The sequence below is a fragment of the Sitophilus oryzae genome, unplaced genomic scaffold (genome assembly GCF_002938485.1).
Source record: "Sitophilus oryzae breed Bouriz unplaced genomic scaffold, Soryzae_2.0 scaffold_1586_pilon_pilon, whole genome shotgun sequence".
In the NCBI taxonomy this organism is placed as follows: Eukaryota; Metazoa; Arthropoda; class Insecta; order Coleoptera; family Curculionidae; genus Sitophilus; species Sitophilus oryzae.
In genome coordinates this window covers 53,583-72,877 of record NW_022146265.1, presented here as the reverse complement: position 1 = coordinate 72,877, position 19,295 = coordinate 53,583, and the positions used below count along the sequence as shown (strand labels likewise).

At 30.8% G+C, this 19,295-nt stretch overlaps 1 protein-coding gene across 17 annotated transcripts in view; it reads right to left on the bottom strand.

The window, feature by feature from the left end:
* LOC115879692 (tropomyosin-2) overlaps positions 1-19,295 on the bottom strand; it is an 88,474-nt gene that overhangs the window by 35,057 nt on the left and 34,122 nt on the right. For 14 of the 17 annotated variants that reach the window (XR_004049751.1, XM_030896641.1, XM_030896640.1 and 11 more), the window contains one exon: positions 9,175-9,308. Coding sequence is in view for 16 of the 17 variants with exons in the window: in XM_030896641.1 (XP_030752501.1) it covers positions 9,175-9,308 (134 nt within the window). In the remaining variant the exon portion in view is untranslated. Of the gene's footprint in view, positions 1-9,174; positions 9,309-16,367; positions 16,628-19,295 lie in introns of those variants that run through there. The other 3 variants (XM_030896643.1, XM_030896644.1, XM_030896642.1) reach the window with 2 other exon arrangements.

Sequence of the window (19,295 nt, the reverse complement as noted above, 5' to 3'; positions counted from 1 at the left end):
CATCATCATAGTTTATTGATGTTCAACAGAAACTTAAAGGCCACTGTGATTGATTTTTAGTATTTCATTTCTTATAATTACGATGGCTATTGAAAATAAAATATTATTATAGGAAATAGAGCATATGAAGAAAAATAAAATAGTATCATTGATTGAGAGGACAAATTGTTTAATAACTCGCCTAAAATTTAATATATTTTGATGATCAAAGTTCATTTTTTTTAAATAAACTTTTGGTAGAATCAACAGCTTGGAATCACATTTTGGAACTTGCTTGAATTTTGTCATATTTTGTGATAATAAAAAAAAATCGGCATCCTTGGCCCAACAATTTTCAGATTTTTACACATATTCATATTTTCACTAATAATAGCTTGTTTGTCAAGATTTTTGTGCGGGTGCCAGATATCACAAGCATAAGGACTACCTTATCTTGTGATATCCTGGAAAATGGAGAACAATATGCTCTGAAGGAGTTCCAAGATATTGCAGGTAATTTTGAACTTTTATCTTTGATTTCCAACTCCTTATTGATGTTTGTTACTTATAAAGTTATTATGAAATTTTCTTTTGTTTACGACACTTTCCGGAAATCCAAAAAAGCGAAAAAGCCACTCACGAATAGTTGTCTTTTACTAAAATATGATTAAACAAATACTTCAAGCTTTCTGAGTTACTTAAAGAGAATCTAAGAACAACGGTTAAAAAATCTCGGCAAATGAGAGGTTCAGAAGTGAACTATCAAGTCCAAAAAGTAATTATGGAGAAAATGGGAGTTAAAGTTTTTTATTGTTACTTACAGTAGGATCAACGTCAGTACAGTCAACGAATTACACTGAGACTTGAAGTCTTTGCGTGTCGGAATCTAATAAGGAATATGTACTGAAGGAAATATGACTCTATTTCCGTAATAAATGCATTATTTACGGTAGTATGGCCATTTTTAATTTTAAGATTCGTCATCTTCTCTATTCATCCTTGCATTAGAACTTTAAGATGAATACTTGTATCATCATATCATCGAATATTATTAGAATAGATAAGAGAATAATAATAATGTTGGTATATTATAATGTGTATGTTGTCAATAATCCTCTGATAAAATGAGATAAAAACTGTAGGTAAACAGGTTCATTGTAAGTAATTTCATGTTACTATATATTTGTTAACTTGTCATGTCAATATCGACGGGAATGTTACTCATTGTAATAGTCTATTAATTTTATCGATACCAGCCGAATTTCGACAAAAAGAGACTGAATTTACGGTAGCTTTTAAGACTTTAAAAATGTGATTACGTATCCGACGATCCGCATCCAATCTGGAAGAGACGGAGGCTTCACACCATGAGTTATCGCACCTTTGTCTCGCTGTCGGCTACAAAAATTAAAAGTATGTTCCATTTTAAGTGCTTGGCTTTATTTGGTAGTGTTTTATGCGAAACCGTTCTTTTTTTACCGTATTCTAACGTAAAGAAAATCATTTATTCTGCATTAATATGCTCATAATGGTTTCTGCACTGATAAGTTTCAGACTGCGATCTAATATTTGATTCTCGGCAATTATAAAACTTAACGATAGGATAACGTGATAAAATGTTTCTCGTTAGCAACCACTTTAAAAGATATGTGCTACTACTATAAAAATAAATACTCTAAGGTAACTATGACCTGAGTGCAAAGATTTAAATAAAAAAAATCAACTTGTTTAAAAACTTATAATAAATCGAAAAATAACCTAACCGATAAAGCTATAAAAAATTAATTTGGGGTTTCGCGTACACATATCACAATTATTGAGGAACCGCCACTAGTATTACCACAGATTAGGTATACTATATGTATACAGATAAAAATCTTATCCCTAATTCGTGGTACGAAAATTGTTTTTTATGACGATGAGCAAACGAGTAAAATTTCCTGTACGCAAAAATAAACTCGCGTAAAATAACAATAGACAGCGTAATAGAGAGATATCGGTAAACCGAATAACGTGCATGGACGTTAATAACGCCAGGTGTTATTTCCTTTACGTGAGGTGGTATTAACTCTCTTCATTTATAGTTATCGGATCGGAAAGAATTCTGTTAAATAACGAGTACAGGTTTTATTCACAACATTCACAGCCCAAACAACAACATAACCTATTAAAACGGTAATGCCATGATGAAGCTGGGCTTCATATTACGGCAACTATGAATGGCTTTCCTTGCGTCTTAAGTCTTACGGCTAACGATACGGCTTACGTCTTACGGCTACGGAACTCTGAATCCAGCATAATACATGTTAATGCTGAAATTATTTGTGATACCACAGTCCACAGATATACTAAATCGAGAAATTTATATTTCCTTGATGTTAATAACGAGAGGAAATCAGGTTCTTCTCTATTAGTTCTAACTATCTGACATTATTTATCTCTAATTTCTAATAAAAATACAACCATATGGTCGGGTATCCACCTGTACACAACTTGGAATTCTAATTTCTTACTTTACATAACGGTTTTATAAAAACTTACGTACTTTTTAAAAATACTTCTGTTAGACTGGTGCAGAATATAGCGATGTTTTGGCTACACCATGAAAAATTGGCGCCGGGAGGCACGTATAGCCGCCCATACTAAAATATGTTAATAAAAAGTTGGTAGGCAGTTCTTTTAGTTTCAAAGTAAATTTTTTTCCAATTTTGGTCCGCGGTTATTTCCCCTATCCGCCACCTGGGGCCGCATCCGATGGGATGGGAGTTTACCACACGGATTTTCTCAAAAACGGACTACGGAAACACGGAATATCTCAAAAACTGCGACTTTGACTGATTTTGATGTTATTACAAATTTTGTTGCAAATATTATTCCTAATCTTAAATTGAAAATCGCGTTTCGCTAGCTATTGTAATTTTGGAGTTACGATTTTTTTAAATTTTTAACCCCCTCCCATACCTCCTTACCAACACCCCACCCCCACCAAAATAATGGCCAGATTCTCGGATGCCACAGTATTTTTGTGCCAAATTTGGTTACAATCGGTTTAGCGGTTTTTGAGTTATCGTGTTACAGACGGACAGACAGACACCATGAAAATATTTTGTATTTAGGTCATTTATGACCCAAATAACCTTTGCAAATAACTCATTTTGAGTGAAATTAAAAAAAAAAATTCCGATCTTAATAGCCTACCATACCTGTTGGTATGGTCGGCTAAAAATACCCTGTATAAGAAAACGTGAGTGTTTAGGAAACATATTTGAAGAAGAATTTCAGGAAATAAGAACACCGACAACAAAACGGTATCACCGTACAGTGCTTCAAATAAAAGAGTTTTTATACGCAGAATTTTCCTTTTTTGTACACCATGCGCCTATACCGGGAGCGTCTCAAAAGTGGCCCACCCTTATAACTTTTTTATTTTTTCGTATAAAAAAAAAACAAGAGTTGGTATATGAGTATATGACATAAATTAGGAATGATTGACGTATTCAATTATTTTTAGTCACTTCCTGTTTCACTGGAAATTACTACAACTTTCGATTTTTAAATGACACCCTCGGTATATTTCTACTTTATTCGATAGAAAATGACACTGTGCATGACGTATGTCAAATTTTGACACTTTCGAATATGGTTTATTTGAAATTGCAACCTGCTACTCATAACGACAATTTGACTCGAAATACCAAATGTGTGACACCAAAATATTCTTAAAAAAATGCTTTTTCCAAATATGCTGAGCCACCCTCGTCCCATTTGAAGAAATTGAGATATCATTAAAAATACGATTTTTAATAATGCAAGGGTGCCATTTAAAAGTCAAAAGTTGTAGTCATTTCCGGTGAACCAAAAGTGAAGTAACCAAAAACAATTGAATACGTCAATCAATCCTAATTTATGTCATATCATATGTCATAAAATGTTTTTTCAATCTTATGCAGCAATGACGTTATTGGCCGCTCTGTTGTCTAAAAAGCAGTGACACAGTGTATGACAGTTAGTATATGACATATGTCATTGTTTTTATTATTAATCACACTGAATAATAAATACATATTTAATACATAAATTTGTTTTAAAAAATCAATAATTTTCACAGTTCTCGTACACATGTAATAATACATAAACAATGTAAAGTTTAGAAATATTTTAATCAACATATTTTTTTTTATATAATTTTGTCTTGAATAAATAAAAACAGATGTATAACTGATCTAATAAATACTTACTTAATTTGATAGAAATACTAATAGACAATAATTTATTTTCTGAAATCCAAACTATTTGACATTATTTGTCTGTTATTCATTATAAAAATACGACCATATGGTCGGGTATGGACGTGTACGGCCTAGGATTCCAATTTCTTAGTTTCATAACGGTTCTACAAAATGCTGAGATCGTCCGTTAAGATGCGCCCGTGTGTATTATGCCGGTCATAAACGACTTGAAGAATGTACAAACATAATATCTCAGATCTACAAATTTCGATAGCTAATTTACATTACAGTTTATGCAAAATGGTTCGGGTATATATTCTAAGCACAGGGAAAAACTATAAAATAGAAATACTTTATATAGTCTGTGAAACGAATAACTTTGAATTTGACAGTTCCCGTGGGCTTTTCTAGTGTTAATTTTATTAGGTTAGCAACTGGCTGCCATGCTGACGCAATGCCGTCGCTAATAGAACGGCCTCGGAGCGAGATTTATGACGTCACGCTAGTTAGATACTACGGATTAATAAATATGTTGTAGAATACATGGAAAACATAATTATTCCTCGTATTTTTAGTCTGTATTTTAAAAATGATATAGTTTACATGAAATATTATACATAATATACAGTTAATAAATACAATATAATATATACCTATTTATTGTAATAAATACTTTGGCAAATAAACTATGAACCATGCAAATGCAGCAAGTGTTTTACAACATACAAATAATGAATAGGTACATAAGATAATGGGTAAAATGTAAAATATATTTTAAATTTTGAGGTTTTAAAATCGATCTAATTTAACAAAAAACATTCAATATCTACTAATAGTGATGTATTATTATTTACATTCACAAAATTTAGATTTTCAAACCTCAAAATTTAAAATATATTTTACATTTTACCCATTATCATATGTATCTATTCATTATTTGTAGATTCGAAAACATTTGCTGCATTTGTATGGTTCATAGTTTATTTGCTAAAGTATTTATTACTATAAATACGTATATATATTATATTTATTAACTGTATATTATGTATATTTCATGTAAACTATATCATTTTTAAAATACAAACCAAAAATACGAGGAATAATTATGTTTTCCATGTATACTACAACATATTTATTAATCCGTAATACCTAACTAGCGTGACGTCATAAATCTCGCTCCGAGGCTCGCTTCTATTAGAGACGGCATTGGTCTGATATTTAGAAATGTCAAAAGCTGATGACTTTTTACTTTTGACAATTATGACATTTCGTGTTGATTTTTGCAAGATGAGGAAGAACTGTCACTTGTTTTATTATTTTCCTTTTCTATTTCACGAAAGTAAAAAGAGTTACCCATCTGATTCGATCAGGCACTCAATTTAAAGAATATCAGTAACTTTTTTGATAGAGGGATTTTATATTTGCCATGTTGGGAAAAAATAACGGTCAAGATTCAAAGTTATTCATTTTATAGACTATAACATTTTCCAGTTAAGATAAAATTCTACTCTATACTCTGTTTTTCTTTCTCAGGTTTCGACAGACGATGACAGAAGAAAAGCAGATGACGTCCCATACAAATCTATTTATTTTACTAAAAAAAGTTTCTAATATTTTTTAAGTTAACTATGGATGGGTTTAAATATAAATCAAACCAATTTTAACCAGTTTTATTGGTTTATATCAAAAATGACAGATCATATTTAAATTTTATTGGTTTGACGGAACGATGAACGACAAACGGACGCCGATGCGTATGAACTGGCCTTTAGATTTTTGAGGCTTGTCAAAGTCTTGCCAAATTATAGGTTATAATTTTGTGTCAACTTATGTATCAAATACCCTGCGATTTGGAAGATGATGCATTTTGATTCGTGTTATTACGTGTGTTTTGTGTCTTTTGAAGTCGAATGGAGGAAAAATCGAGGGAAAATTAACTGTAGACCCAGAGCACATTTATGGATCGTACTAAACATATACTAAAAACTGGAGTAGCTGTAAAATATCGATATCACACGATAGGTAAATAATGGATTTTAGTACTGCAGAGAAATATTGTCAAAAGATACTTGTTTAAAAAAATTAAGCTTAAAGTTAATTAATCAACCTTTAAGGTATTAAATTTGGTAAGTGTTATTATTAATAAAATAGTTTGTTTTATTTATTCCTGTGGAATATTACAAATTTGTATTTGTACATAAGTTGTATTGATAAATATAATAATAAATGCGGGAAGTTTCTTGAAGCTTGAAAGTCAGAAATAGTTTTTTTATATTTTTTTATGCCGTGTTTTGTTCTTGTTTGTTTTGTAATAACACATACCGTTTTTTTTAAATAAAATAACTCCATTACATTTTTTCAGTTTTATAAGTTTTTTTTCACAATATTTTGAAGTAATCACTTGTCAGTCAAATTTTAAATATATTAATTTCCGGCTATGCGTTCCAATTGTACCAACTTATTTCTTTGTAAAATAAAATAAACTACTTTGAAATTAAAATGACAGACACATCTATCACTGTCAAGGATTTTGTCGTTGGACATCAGACTATATTCTAAGTAAAGTTTTGACAAATGTCATTGGAATCATGGCTTCGTCATCTTTTTTTTGAGCACTTTTTACTTTCATTATTTAAAAAATGTTGAAAAGGCAACAATAAATTCGAAAATGTTAAAGGTACTGACATTTTTATTGCGATAAGTAAATCAAGATTAAAACGATTTAATTCTTTATCATCTATGACTAAAACGAGATTTAAACAATTTTACAAATCATCCGATTCGCAATTTTTCACATAATATACGCAATAATAATAATAATATCATAGTGATAATTACTTAAGTTCATATAAAGAATTATTTACTGTTTTTAAACTGATTCCTAGTCACAAATTTCTTTTACTTTTTCGAAATTTATAGCTAATATTCCAAATAATTAATACTGTCATTTTGTAGTAAGTCCCGTATTTATTTCAAAACCTTTGTTTGTTTGTAACTTGTAACAGTTATACCAAACCCAAATACATTTTTAATACGAAGAGAATTTAAATAATATTTAAAATCGTTTAGAATTATTTTTCAATAAGTATAATTTATTACGGGATATTAGTGGCGTTTCTCTGTAAATAATAGTAATCGCATAAAAGCATTAACTTTAAAGTATAGTATTATACCTAGAAAGAACTTAATTAATTATACTCGTACTGGGTGTAGGTATTTTACAATGCAATTAAAGTTGTATTAGTTGATGTGATTTAAAAGTAATATCCTCGGTAATATCATAATTATTGGTGTTGTATTTATTTAACTCATCAGTTAAATATACTAATTAAGAGGATATATTAAATTTTCTACTAGAAGATGTTACTGTAATTAAATGTGTTTAAAAAACTACCAATTTCGTATAATTATATCAATTAAGGAGTCTTCCAAAAAACTAATTAAAACATTTTACTCCAAGATTAACAGTAAATGAAAATTAGCATTTATGTTTTTAAATTAAAATGATATTACATTTATTAACCAATTTTAACAATTTTGTACGCATTAAAGTCGAACAGGGGTGGATGGGGAAGTGGAAACCGGACCGGGAAAAACAGACACAACCGGCCCAAATCCACAAAAACAAAAGGACCATAACGAAGAAACATATTTTATTTATTAATATATAAGTAGGGGTGTTTTTCGTTCGTGCGAAAAAGTTCTTTTGCCTCCGGTTTTAAAAAACAAATTAAATTGTCTTGATCAAAATTTTCATAAAGACCAATATTGGGTCGGACATCTGTAGATTCTACTGCTTTATTTCCATTATCGATAACGGTAATTTGATCTCGAATAAGACTTCCTGATTCATTCAGTTCAGCTGACCCAATCCTCTGTGAAATACATTACTTTTAGCTTTTCGGGTATATACTTTCTTACACATTGTAGAAAGAAATTCTCTCTTTTCTGGTACAGCAACAGCCTCGTCGTGTATACGTGTTTTTAACTGAATGAACCGCGGTCGCCATTAAAACTGCAGCATTTTTTAGGTTATTATATAGTTCTTATCACGAATATTTTCCTCTATACTTTTCTACATTTGGCATCTTGTATCAAGGCGCCGTGTTGTGTTCTGACAATTTCAAATGTTAATAAAATTGCCGAAAAAATGTTAACGCGTTGTTGGGTGCAATAATATTCAATAACTTAATTTTCCGCGATATTCAACTCTCCCGAAACAACATTTTACAGCTTCACAGTTTCTCACATCGATTTGACTAAAAGCAAAAATGGATTCAAGCAGTGTTCGACGAAACAAGTGAGCAAACAAAGTGCTCATTACATTTACACAATCAAAAAATTAAATAGGCATTTACTATGAGAGGATAAAATATAATTTGCAATATTAATGGTATACTTTTTTCTAATTAACTAGTGATTAAATGGTTTTATGAACATCTTCTAAAATTATTACGATATTCTCCGATGGTGGCAGCACCGGCGGAGAATGCACCAATTCTATACCAGTGGCGCATCTAGTTTTTGAGTCTGGGAGGGGAGCGGCAATATTTAAATAAAATACTAGAATTAACTTAAATTTTCGCCAAAAAGTATTGTAACTGCGAAAAAAACTTGGATTTGTATTATTAATTTACTTTGTAACAACTTTATATTATACCATATTTTATCTTGTTTATATTTTTTTTTTCTGGGAGACGTAATTACACCCACTACTGTCTCGTATATGCGCCCCTGCTGTATACAACTATTTTCTATAGTTTTATTCTTGGTTTTAATCCTCTATCTTGTAATGTAACTTCGATACTACACACTTTTTTTTCAAGAAATCAATGATTTCGAACCTTTTTATTGATTTGTATATTTTTACTCATACAACTCTATCGACAAACATGAAAAACTCGATCTGAATCGACATACTTTTTGGAAGAAAATCAAAAACCGTCTCTATCTAGCTAAAACGAACCTTTCGCTCTCGTCGGCGGCTTGTGAGGCTTCGGCCAGTTTGGCGGTGGCGGTGGCCAAACGTTCTTCGGAACGTTCGAGATCTTCTTCCAGAAGTTGGATACGACGGTTCAGGGCTGCCACTTCGGATTCGGCCTGCAAAACAAAAATATCAAAATTAGAACAAGGCTTTTTGTTTTAAAATTCGTTGATATTCGAATTTTTAAGTCTTCGTACGCTGTGATTTTGCAATTTTACTACCGTTAAAAGTAGGAGTTATTTTACTACTATCATAAAATAGGTACTTCGTAGAAATAAATGACGAAAAATCTTACAGTAGCGCAATATCTCAAAAAAATAATATCTTTTTAGATACATATATTACGGATTTTACTATTTAATAAATAGGACTTTATTTTTCCAGTAATTTATTTTGAAAGGGTAACCATAAATAGTACTTAAGATTAACTAATACATATTAAAATTGACAGTAAACCAAGATGACGAGTACATTTTTGTATCATCAACCAAAACGAAGCTTAGAAAAAGTAAAGGATTTTGCAAATATCTAGTCGACCATACCAATAGGTATGGTAGGCTATTAAGATTGGCAAAAAAAAGTTTTTTTAATTTCACTTAAAATGAGTTATTTGGATCATAAATGACCTAAATACAAAATATTTTCATGGTGTCTGTCTGTCTGTCCGTCCGTTATCGTGTTATAACACAAAAACCGCTAAACCGATTTTAACCAAATTTGGCACAAAAATACCGTATGATCGAATAAAAATTGCGTTAGCGATGGCTATGAAATGAAGATCGCTGTCATTTTATATGTAAAATTTATGATTATATGGGAAATGTCAGCGATTGTCATTTCCCAGCCAACTGGACGCCGTTTTTTTTCGATCATACCGTACTATGCCACCCGAGAATCTGGCCATTAGTTTTTGGTGGGGGTGGGGGGTTGGAAAGGGGGTATGGGAGGGGGTTAAGAATTTTAAAAAATCGTTACTCCAAAATTACAGTAGCTAGCGCAACGCGGTTTTCAATTTAAGATTAGGAATAATATTTGCAACAAAATTTGTAATAACATCAAAATCAGTCAAAGTCGCAGTTTTTGAGATAAAAAAAATTGGAAAAATTCCTATACTTTGAAACTAAAAGAACCAACTGCCTACCAACTTTTTATTAACATATTTTACTATGGGCGGCTATACGTGCCTCCCCGCGCCAATTTTTTTTACTATTATTTTTTCTTTTATTTATCTAGTTATTTTTTTTAAATTGTCAGTATTCTTGCTATTATTTTGTGATTTTACATCACCAGAGTGTCATTTTCTATTGAATAAATAAAAAAATACCGAGGGTGCCATTTAAAAATCAAAAGTTATAGGTAGACATTTCCGGTAAATCAGGAAGTGACTGAAAACAATTGAATGCGCCAATCAATCATAATTTATGTCATATACTATTTATTAACATACCAAATTTCGTTTTTTTATCTGAAAAAATAAAAAAGTTATAAGGCTGAGCCACTTTTGAGACGCACCCGGTATAAAATATTTATGTACATAATAATTGCATTATTCTTTACATTCTTTTATTGATATTTGTTTAAAAAGTTCAACCATCTAAAATACCAAAGTTCAGTATAGAATAATTTTACTACAAATAAAATGACGTACCTACTTTTAACGAACTTATTTAAATTTTAGGCATAAATTTTATTTAAATTCTTCTTAGTTAGCAAGCGCTGTTGCCACTGTTATTAAAATGTACAGATTCTACTTAACTTTACTGGAACATTGTTTACCGTACTCTCTATTAACAGTAGGGTTCAGGGAACCGGGACTTGAAATTATAAATTCCCGGTTCTTTCGGTACTTAATATTTTTTGTTACGTCCGAAAGACTTTTGATGTTTTCTAGCAGTCGAAATCAAACTCTTCTAAATAAGTGGTGATGCCATCTCTTACTGTTCTTACTTCTAAAGTTATTTGGAAGTTTCTATAATGTTTATTAGCAATTATTAAAGTTTAAATATGTTATTTTATTTAGTATAATATTGCTAAATGTATTAGTTATATTTTTTTGTGTACTGTTTTTATAGGCATTTGCATCTTAAATTGAAAAGTTTATATTTCAAATTTAGTTAAGTTGGTTTCGAGGTTGGTTAATGTTTACTTTCTCATGACTTAATAATTTGATATTATTTTCATTTGAAACTCAATTTTTTATCTTTTGAGAACCATCCCTTGCTTGCTGATTGACGAACTCCACAATCATTGAACGAAAATAGTTTAGTACGGTTCCGGAAACTCTAATTAATACTACCAATTAGGGTTCAGATCTTTTTGGCCATCACAGAACCAGGCCTTGAAATTAATTCCGGGTACGTTCGGGATTCGGTAACAATAATTAAAAAATTACTTTTTTGTTACGTGAGAAAGTCCTTTGATACTTTCTAGCGGTCGAAATCAAACTCTTCTAAAATAAGTAATGATGCTATTTCTTATTGTTCTTGCTTCTTTTCTCTTTTGAAGTTTCTGTATATTTATTTGTTCCTGTTTTTGTCTCAAATTCAGTTAAGTTGGTTTATGTTGTTTGATGTGAAATTTAAGTTACCTATACTTTTATCTTTACTTGTGTTAATGTTAATTTTTTCATGACTGATTACTTAATACTTGGATATTATTTTCATTAAAAATCTCAATTTTTATCCATTTTACTTTGAAAAGCCATCCCTTGCTTTCTGATGAAGTGCACCACCATTGAACAAAAATTCCCGGTTCCAGAAACCCTAATTAAGAGTATATTGATTTCACTCAGATACAACTATTTTTTTTACTAAACACTACAGTCAGATATAAATTTTAATAAAGCCTTTATACCGTAAGACCCAAAAGTTCCATTTTAACAGGATTTTAACCCGATTAATGTGGTTGGTTGGGCAGTGATTTCAATAATATAAATCACTCGGATATGAAAGGAAAATACGCTTACTACCACTACCGATTACCACGTAATGTAAACAAATTACGCAATTAAATTTTGGAACTGTGTCGCTTGTTCTTTGTCGGGTAATAGTCTGGGATGGTCCGAGGCTCCAAAACGACCCATTCAATATAATATGCGTTCTTGTACATACAATGTGCGATGTCGTTTTAACCGGAAGGAACTGTGCTCGATTTGACAGGCTCACAACCATTGCCACGAATAAAGCCTTTGTTACCGATTTTCACTCTTTCATATGCGTATACTATAATGTGTTTACAGGGTGATGCAGCGTGCAGAAAAATCTGTATATTAAGTTCTTGTTTGTTAATAATTGTAAATAGGACACTTTTATATAACTTTTTATATTTCAGGGATTGTTCGGATTTATACTTGAGGTTTGAGGTGAAACTATAATCATTATAATTCCGAAAATACGGCGAATGTAGAATGTATGGGAGGTTTAGGTTGCCTATACCGCGATTTTACAGATCTATTGCGCAAGAGGTCTACTTGCTCTTTATCTAGTTGGAAAATATCTATCTTTTTAATTATGTATAACTGAATCCTAAATAAATATTTTTAAAGGGACACATGGTAATTTAAATATTATAATACATTTGGACTCTACAGATATACCTCTTTTAAAATTATACAGGGTGAGTCTTAAATAAGTGCAAATATTTTCAGGGCTGGTAGATCTCGATAAAAGAAACACATTTTTTCTTTACCATTTTTCAATTAAGTCCAAAATAACCGAGTTATTTAAGTTTGAAAATTAAAAAAAAAAGATTTTTTTTGAAAAAATTTTGAGAGCCACCGGATTTTTTCTGTATTTGCATTTGCATCCCTTTTAGTGCCGTAACCATAGAGAAAGGCTGGAACTATGGTAATATCAGAGATTAAGAAATTATACCGTGAGAAAATTTGCGTTGAACAGGCAGTTCGAAAAAGTTTTCGAAAAATATACAGGGAAATTTAAAAGAAAATGCACGATTTTCAACATGTTTTGTTTGCGAAAAAAACCTCATAGACGTGTTCCTGTGGTCGAAATATGCCACCCCTGAAAATATTTGCACTTATTTAAGACTCACGCTGTATATTCTATAAAAAAAAAAACGAAAATTACTCAAGATACAGGGTGTCCCAATATTCCGTGGACATAGAACTACTACGTATTTTTGGAATCAAAATAAGTTCATTTGACACAATTTACATCTATACAAAAGTGCTTCGTTCGCCCGCTAGAGGGCATCAAATTTTAAAAAAATAAACACAATTTTTTAGATATTTTACGAACCGTTAGGTATTTGGATTTGAATGAGATTTTGGGTGTCTATGTTATGTTAAGTGCTCTAACACTTGACTTTTACAAAAATCAAGAAAAAGTACGGAAAGGGTAAAAAGTACCCCCACCCCTACATAAATTTTAATATAAATATTTTCCAACTCCACCAAAGACCGATTTTCTTTTCGTAGAATAGTGCCTCTAAGTGTCTTTTTTTACAAAATAACGATCATAACATTCCCCATATAATTTTACATATATAAAATGAGAAATGAGATCTTCGTTTCATAGCTTGCACTGACACCGTTTTTTCGATCATATTGTTATTTTTGGAACGGAGAGTATTGCCTACACTGAAAAAACAACTAAATTTACAAAAAATAATATGGATATATTAGGTACAGCATAATTAAGTACTAATAAGAGAGTACAAATCAAATATTACTTAGAGCATAAGTAGTTTCACAAAATAATGTAATTTTACAAAATTCTTAAGAAATATTTTTTAATGATTATTAATGAACGTTATTATTTTCATAATTAGCCTGGTAATTATTAGCTTTGCGTGTTTATAAATAAAATTTAATCCATAGATACACTTTTGCAGTAAAATTGCATGTATTTTTTTAACTTCACCAAATAGGTACAATGCTATATACTCTGTTTTTTTTTCTCAGGTAAGATTTCGACAGACAATGACAGAAGAAAAGCAGATGACGTCCCATACCAATCTATTTATTTTACTAAAAAAAGTTTCTAATAATTTTTAAGTTATCTATGGATGGGTTTAAATATAAATCCGTCATACGTCGTGTCTTGTTGTTTTTAACCAGTTTTATTGGTTTATTTAAAAAATGACAGATCGTATTTCAATTTTATTGGTTTGACGGAACGATGAACGACAAACGGACGCCGATGCGTATGAACTCGCCTTTAGATTTTTGTCATTTTTGACGCTTGTCAAAGTCTTGCCAAATTATAGGTTAGAATTTTGTGTCAACTTTTGTTAAATACCATGCGTTTTGGAAGATGATGCATGTTGATTCGTATTATTACGTGTGTTTTGTGTCTTTTGAAGTCAAGTGGAGGAAAAATCGAGTGAAAATTAACTGTACTGCAGTTTATGGTTTATACTCGCTGCCCAGACAGAAAGTTTTATACACCAATGAAGTTGCCATCGATAAAGTTTGTATACCACTTCGTCGTAGATAAGTGCATCTCGTATATGGTAGAAGGATCAAACTTAACACATACTAAAAACTGGAGTAGCTGTAAAATATCGACATCACACGATAGGTAAATAATGGATTTTAGTACTGCAGAAAAATAATGTCAAAAGGTACGGGTTTAAAAAAATTAAGATTAAAGTTAATTAATCAATCTTTAAGGTATAAAATTTGGTAGGTGTTATTATTAATAAAACAGTTTGTTTTATTTACCTATGTTGTTTTATTTATTCTTGTGGAATATTACAAATTTGTATTTGTACATAAGTTATATTGATAAATATAATCATAAATGCGGGTAGTTTCATAAAGCTTGAAAGTAAATAATAGTTCTTTTTTATATTTTTTTGGTATGTAGTATCTTGTTTTTGTTTGTTTTGTATTAACACATACCGTTTTTATTAAATAAAATAACTCGATTACATTTTTTCAGTTTTATACAGTTTTTTTCACAATATTTTGAAGTAATCAATTGTCATCTTGTCAATCAAATTTTAAATATATATATATCCTGCAATGCGTTCCAGTTGTACCAACTTATTTCTTTGTAAAATAAAATAAACTACTTTGAAATTAAAATGACAGACACATCTCTCACTGTCAAGAATCTTCTCGTTGGACAGACTATACCTAATTGATAGCAACGTCGCGTCGGTAAAACTTCCAGTGTAAATATACGCTATTTTTTAATCTGTCTACCTGACAGATAAAACGTTGTCTAGCCAGGGCTTTTTAAATAGCTCAATATTTATTTGTACTTTCTCTAACTGTCAATTTCATACAATATTATCTAAGCAAAATGACTACGACAGTCTAAAAACTTATATTAAGGCAATTTTAAAACATTTCTTGAGAATTTACAATAAAATATAAATTAAATTGATAGGTAAAACTGTATATCATTCATTCTAACCTTATTTCGAGTAAGCAACGAGTTGTAAATTTTTAAAGTAAAAACCGATAAGATAATAAAATAAGGTGATAAATATAAATATAATGTAGGTACCTCGCCTTCTCCCTCATAATTAAATTATATTGTCTAACGATAACGACCGGTACCAATGACCATAAAAGAAACATAACAGTACATATTTTATAAATTAATAAAACGGTTTCCAACGACTACTAACTACATTAGCATTTCTTTTCATAAAAATCGACCACCACCTTTGCAGATTTCGAAAATAAACTTAATTGGACGTAGACATGACACACACATACTTAAAAAGATATACTAATTAGATTTGCAATAAATATACATTCTAGAACCTGAGATTTTTATCTTTCTCGTGATTAACCAAGTAGACTTATCGATTTTTCTGAATTTTATTGAATGGATTAATGAATGAAAAACTGGACCCCTATGGTCCCGATGAAAATTAATAAAACCTGAATTACGACTTGTAAGTTAGTCAGTCACTACTGTTTAAGGAAAACTACATATACGCCCAGTTCATACATTTACCCAGTTGATGACTAATCGACTAAAATAATAAGAAAAAGTAAATTTGAGGAATTTTTCAGATAACCGGAAAAAATGGAACGGTAGCGGCAACGCCGGAAACGGATCGAACACGCTAAAAAAACATGAAATTTACCAACCAACTATTGTAGAAATTCGAAAATTCCCTTTATCCATCGAATCCTCATTTACTAAACTACCCCCCGATAACTCCAATAAGCACTTTTAGATTTAGAAACTCACTTCTTCACGTCTCATAATCTCCATTTGCAGTCTCTTATTGAACTCTTCGCACTCGTCCTTGTAACGTTCCATCTCTTCCTTGGTTTGACGCATTTTCTTCTTGAGCACGTCCAAGAGCGAACCTTGTTGAATATTTGTCGTCATTTTGAGGTAGTTTTTCACTTAAAACGAACCCGAACCGAGAAAAATTTCAAACAAAAAATTGCTAGAACCGACACGCCGGCGAACCACTGCTAAACTGGGCGAGTCGCAGAGATAATGGCGACCAATGGGCATGCGCAAGCCCTATTACAAATTACAACCTGCGAGCGGCCTTGCGCGCACCGTTGTCGGTTCTTCTTGTCTCTCAGAAGAACTTCCTCCACCATTCCTCCTTCATTCATTATTTCGTATAAAAATATTTTCATTCAGAATTTAAAATTTATCATTTGATACAATAAACACAGACATATTTGAAGACAAACAGAAAGAAGTAAAAATCCAATTTATTTCATAATAAATCGTTATTTCAAAGGCTGAAAAGATTGAAATCAGAGGAGGCATGACGTGGCAAGACAATAAGCGGCATCGACGTCGATCTTTTGAATAACAGGCGGTCGTTTCAAACGTTGGTATTAAAAAAGAGCGTTAATATTTGCCGGTTTTGTTATTCGAATATCTATCTAATATAACGGGAGTGAGAAACGAAGTAAAAGAAAAGGTCAACGATGAGACAAGTTTCATTTTCAGTTAGTAAAATGCCATCTTGATGAGGCGGTTTAGTAAATTGCCTTATGTATTTGAAAAAAAATGTCCGTCTTAAAACGGTGGCTGACAAATAAGGAGATATATGTGTATGTATCGTTTTTAGAGAGAAAACAACTAACCGATTGTATGTACCGATTGGGATTTATGTAGGCCAGTGAGAAAGGCGAGTTTTTTTCTATCGTGCAATGTTTTGTCGTTTAAATTAAATTGTCAACACCTCCATGAAAAATTAAAATGGACAATCTATTTCCATACGAAACGCTGTAAATTAAAGCTGCAACGTTTATCTGTTTGGTTTTAGATGAGACGGTAATAAATACAGGGTGGTAAAAAAATTTACAATTTATTTCTTTATCTATGGTTTAGCTAAAATTATTATTTTATTGCAAGATCAACACTGGACATTTTTATTCAATCCACGATTCAATTTTGGTAAAACCTTTACAGAAAAGAAAACATTATTTTTGTTGCAAAAATGTTTTTAAAATTTAAAGGTAAAATCGTGGCTAACGTCATATTCAAGGCCTGACTGTTTTGACAGTTCTACTAAAGTGGTCGAGAATTAGTAGTCGTAAACAAACCAATTCTTTCGCAACAAATCTGTGTTTCTTACGCGTTTCTATGCTAATAAAATTATACTAAATAATTTTGAGTGAATAGTGAACTATCTAGATCCGATTCATAACATCGTACCCGCGAAAAAAACCATACTTTCAGTAAAAATTATACTAACACCGGCGATGCCGGCTATGTATCCGGGTTAGGAAAAAGTTGGGGAATTTATATAAAAACATAATTAATAGCGTTAGTGTTAGTGTATAGTGTCAAACCAACGTAAGTGACGTGTATTTTTAGGTAAAACAGTTGTCGTTTCGTTATTTTTACTTTGTGAAATAAAAAATGCCGCGACATTGTTCTGTGTCTGTGCCTTGTAACAGCAATTATAATAAGTACTCAGGATCTGTCTACATTCTCTTTCCCAACAATATTAACTGTAACTAAGTCACCTCCAAAACCTACAGAAGATGCTGTGCCTTCAATTTTTCCAAATCAACCCTCTTATATGACTGTGCATGTTCCCATAAAGAGAAAACATCCCGATGAAAGAAAACAAGATTTGGAAATTCAGGATGAAATAAATATTGAAAATTATTATTATTATTATTATAAAATGGTAATATATTTTAAAGAAATTAAATGAATTGTACTTTATTTCAGTATTTTATATAAAAAAAATATCTTTATCTTTTTATTTACGATTTATGGAAATGGTTACTTGAACATCGAACACTTAATGATAATAGTTAATTCTACCTGATATCCACATTTTTTAAATATGTTAGGCAAATTTTTACAATTATTTTTAATTAAACTTTAAAATGTATTCTGCCCTTATCATATACAATACATTTTCTTAACTTGTCGATAAAGTATAGTTTTCAATTTTTTTAATATTTGGAAACTTTATCACAAGGTATATTATTACTAGCTGCTAAATACTCGCTAACGCAATTTTAGGACATGCTTTTTATTATCTGGATTTTATTCTGTTCATCTTATGCTGTTGTTTATTTCAAATTAATATTCGTGTTTTAGATCTTTAAAATTTTTAATGCTATTCAATTACTTTAACGCGATAAAAAGTTAATGTTATTTTTTAATACCTTTGTGTATAATATTTTTCATATTTATATCTGGCAAAACTATCAATAAATACTATTATTTATGCAAAAACTATATGCAGTACCATATGGCCCAATTCAAAAGCTACAGCACTATTTATTTAAACCAAAAACTCGTAATATCCTTGCTCGTAATACAAAACTAAAGTGTCAAAACGAATGACAATGTCAGGAAATAAATAAATAAATGTGTCAACTTGACATTTTTAGTAGACATTTTTTTACAGCAGAGCTACCACTTGAATCACCAGCGCGAAATTTAAATTCTAGTTAGCGCGACGCCGAATACGTCGATGGTTGGCAACAATGAATTTAAAAAAACGCGCCTTCGTTTACGCAACTAAAAGTTTAATTGATATCAAATATAATGTACTAGATTATTTAATTTGATAGATGTACAGGGTGTCCCATTTTGGTTGAAACCATACGGTATCTTCGTTATTAGTGAAGATAGAAGGGTGCGGTTTGCACAAACCTGTCCCACTTTTTTGTCAAACGG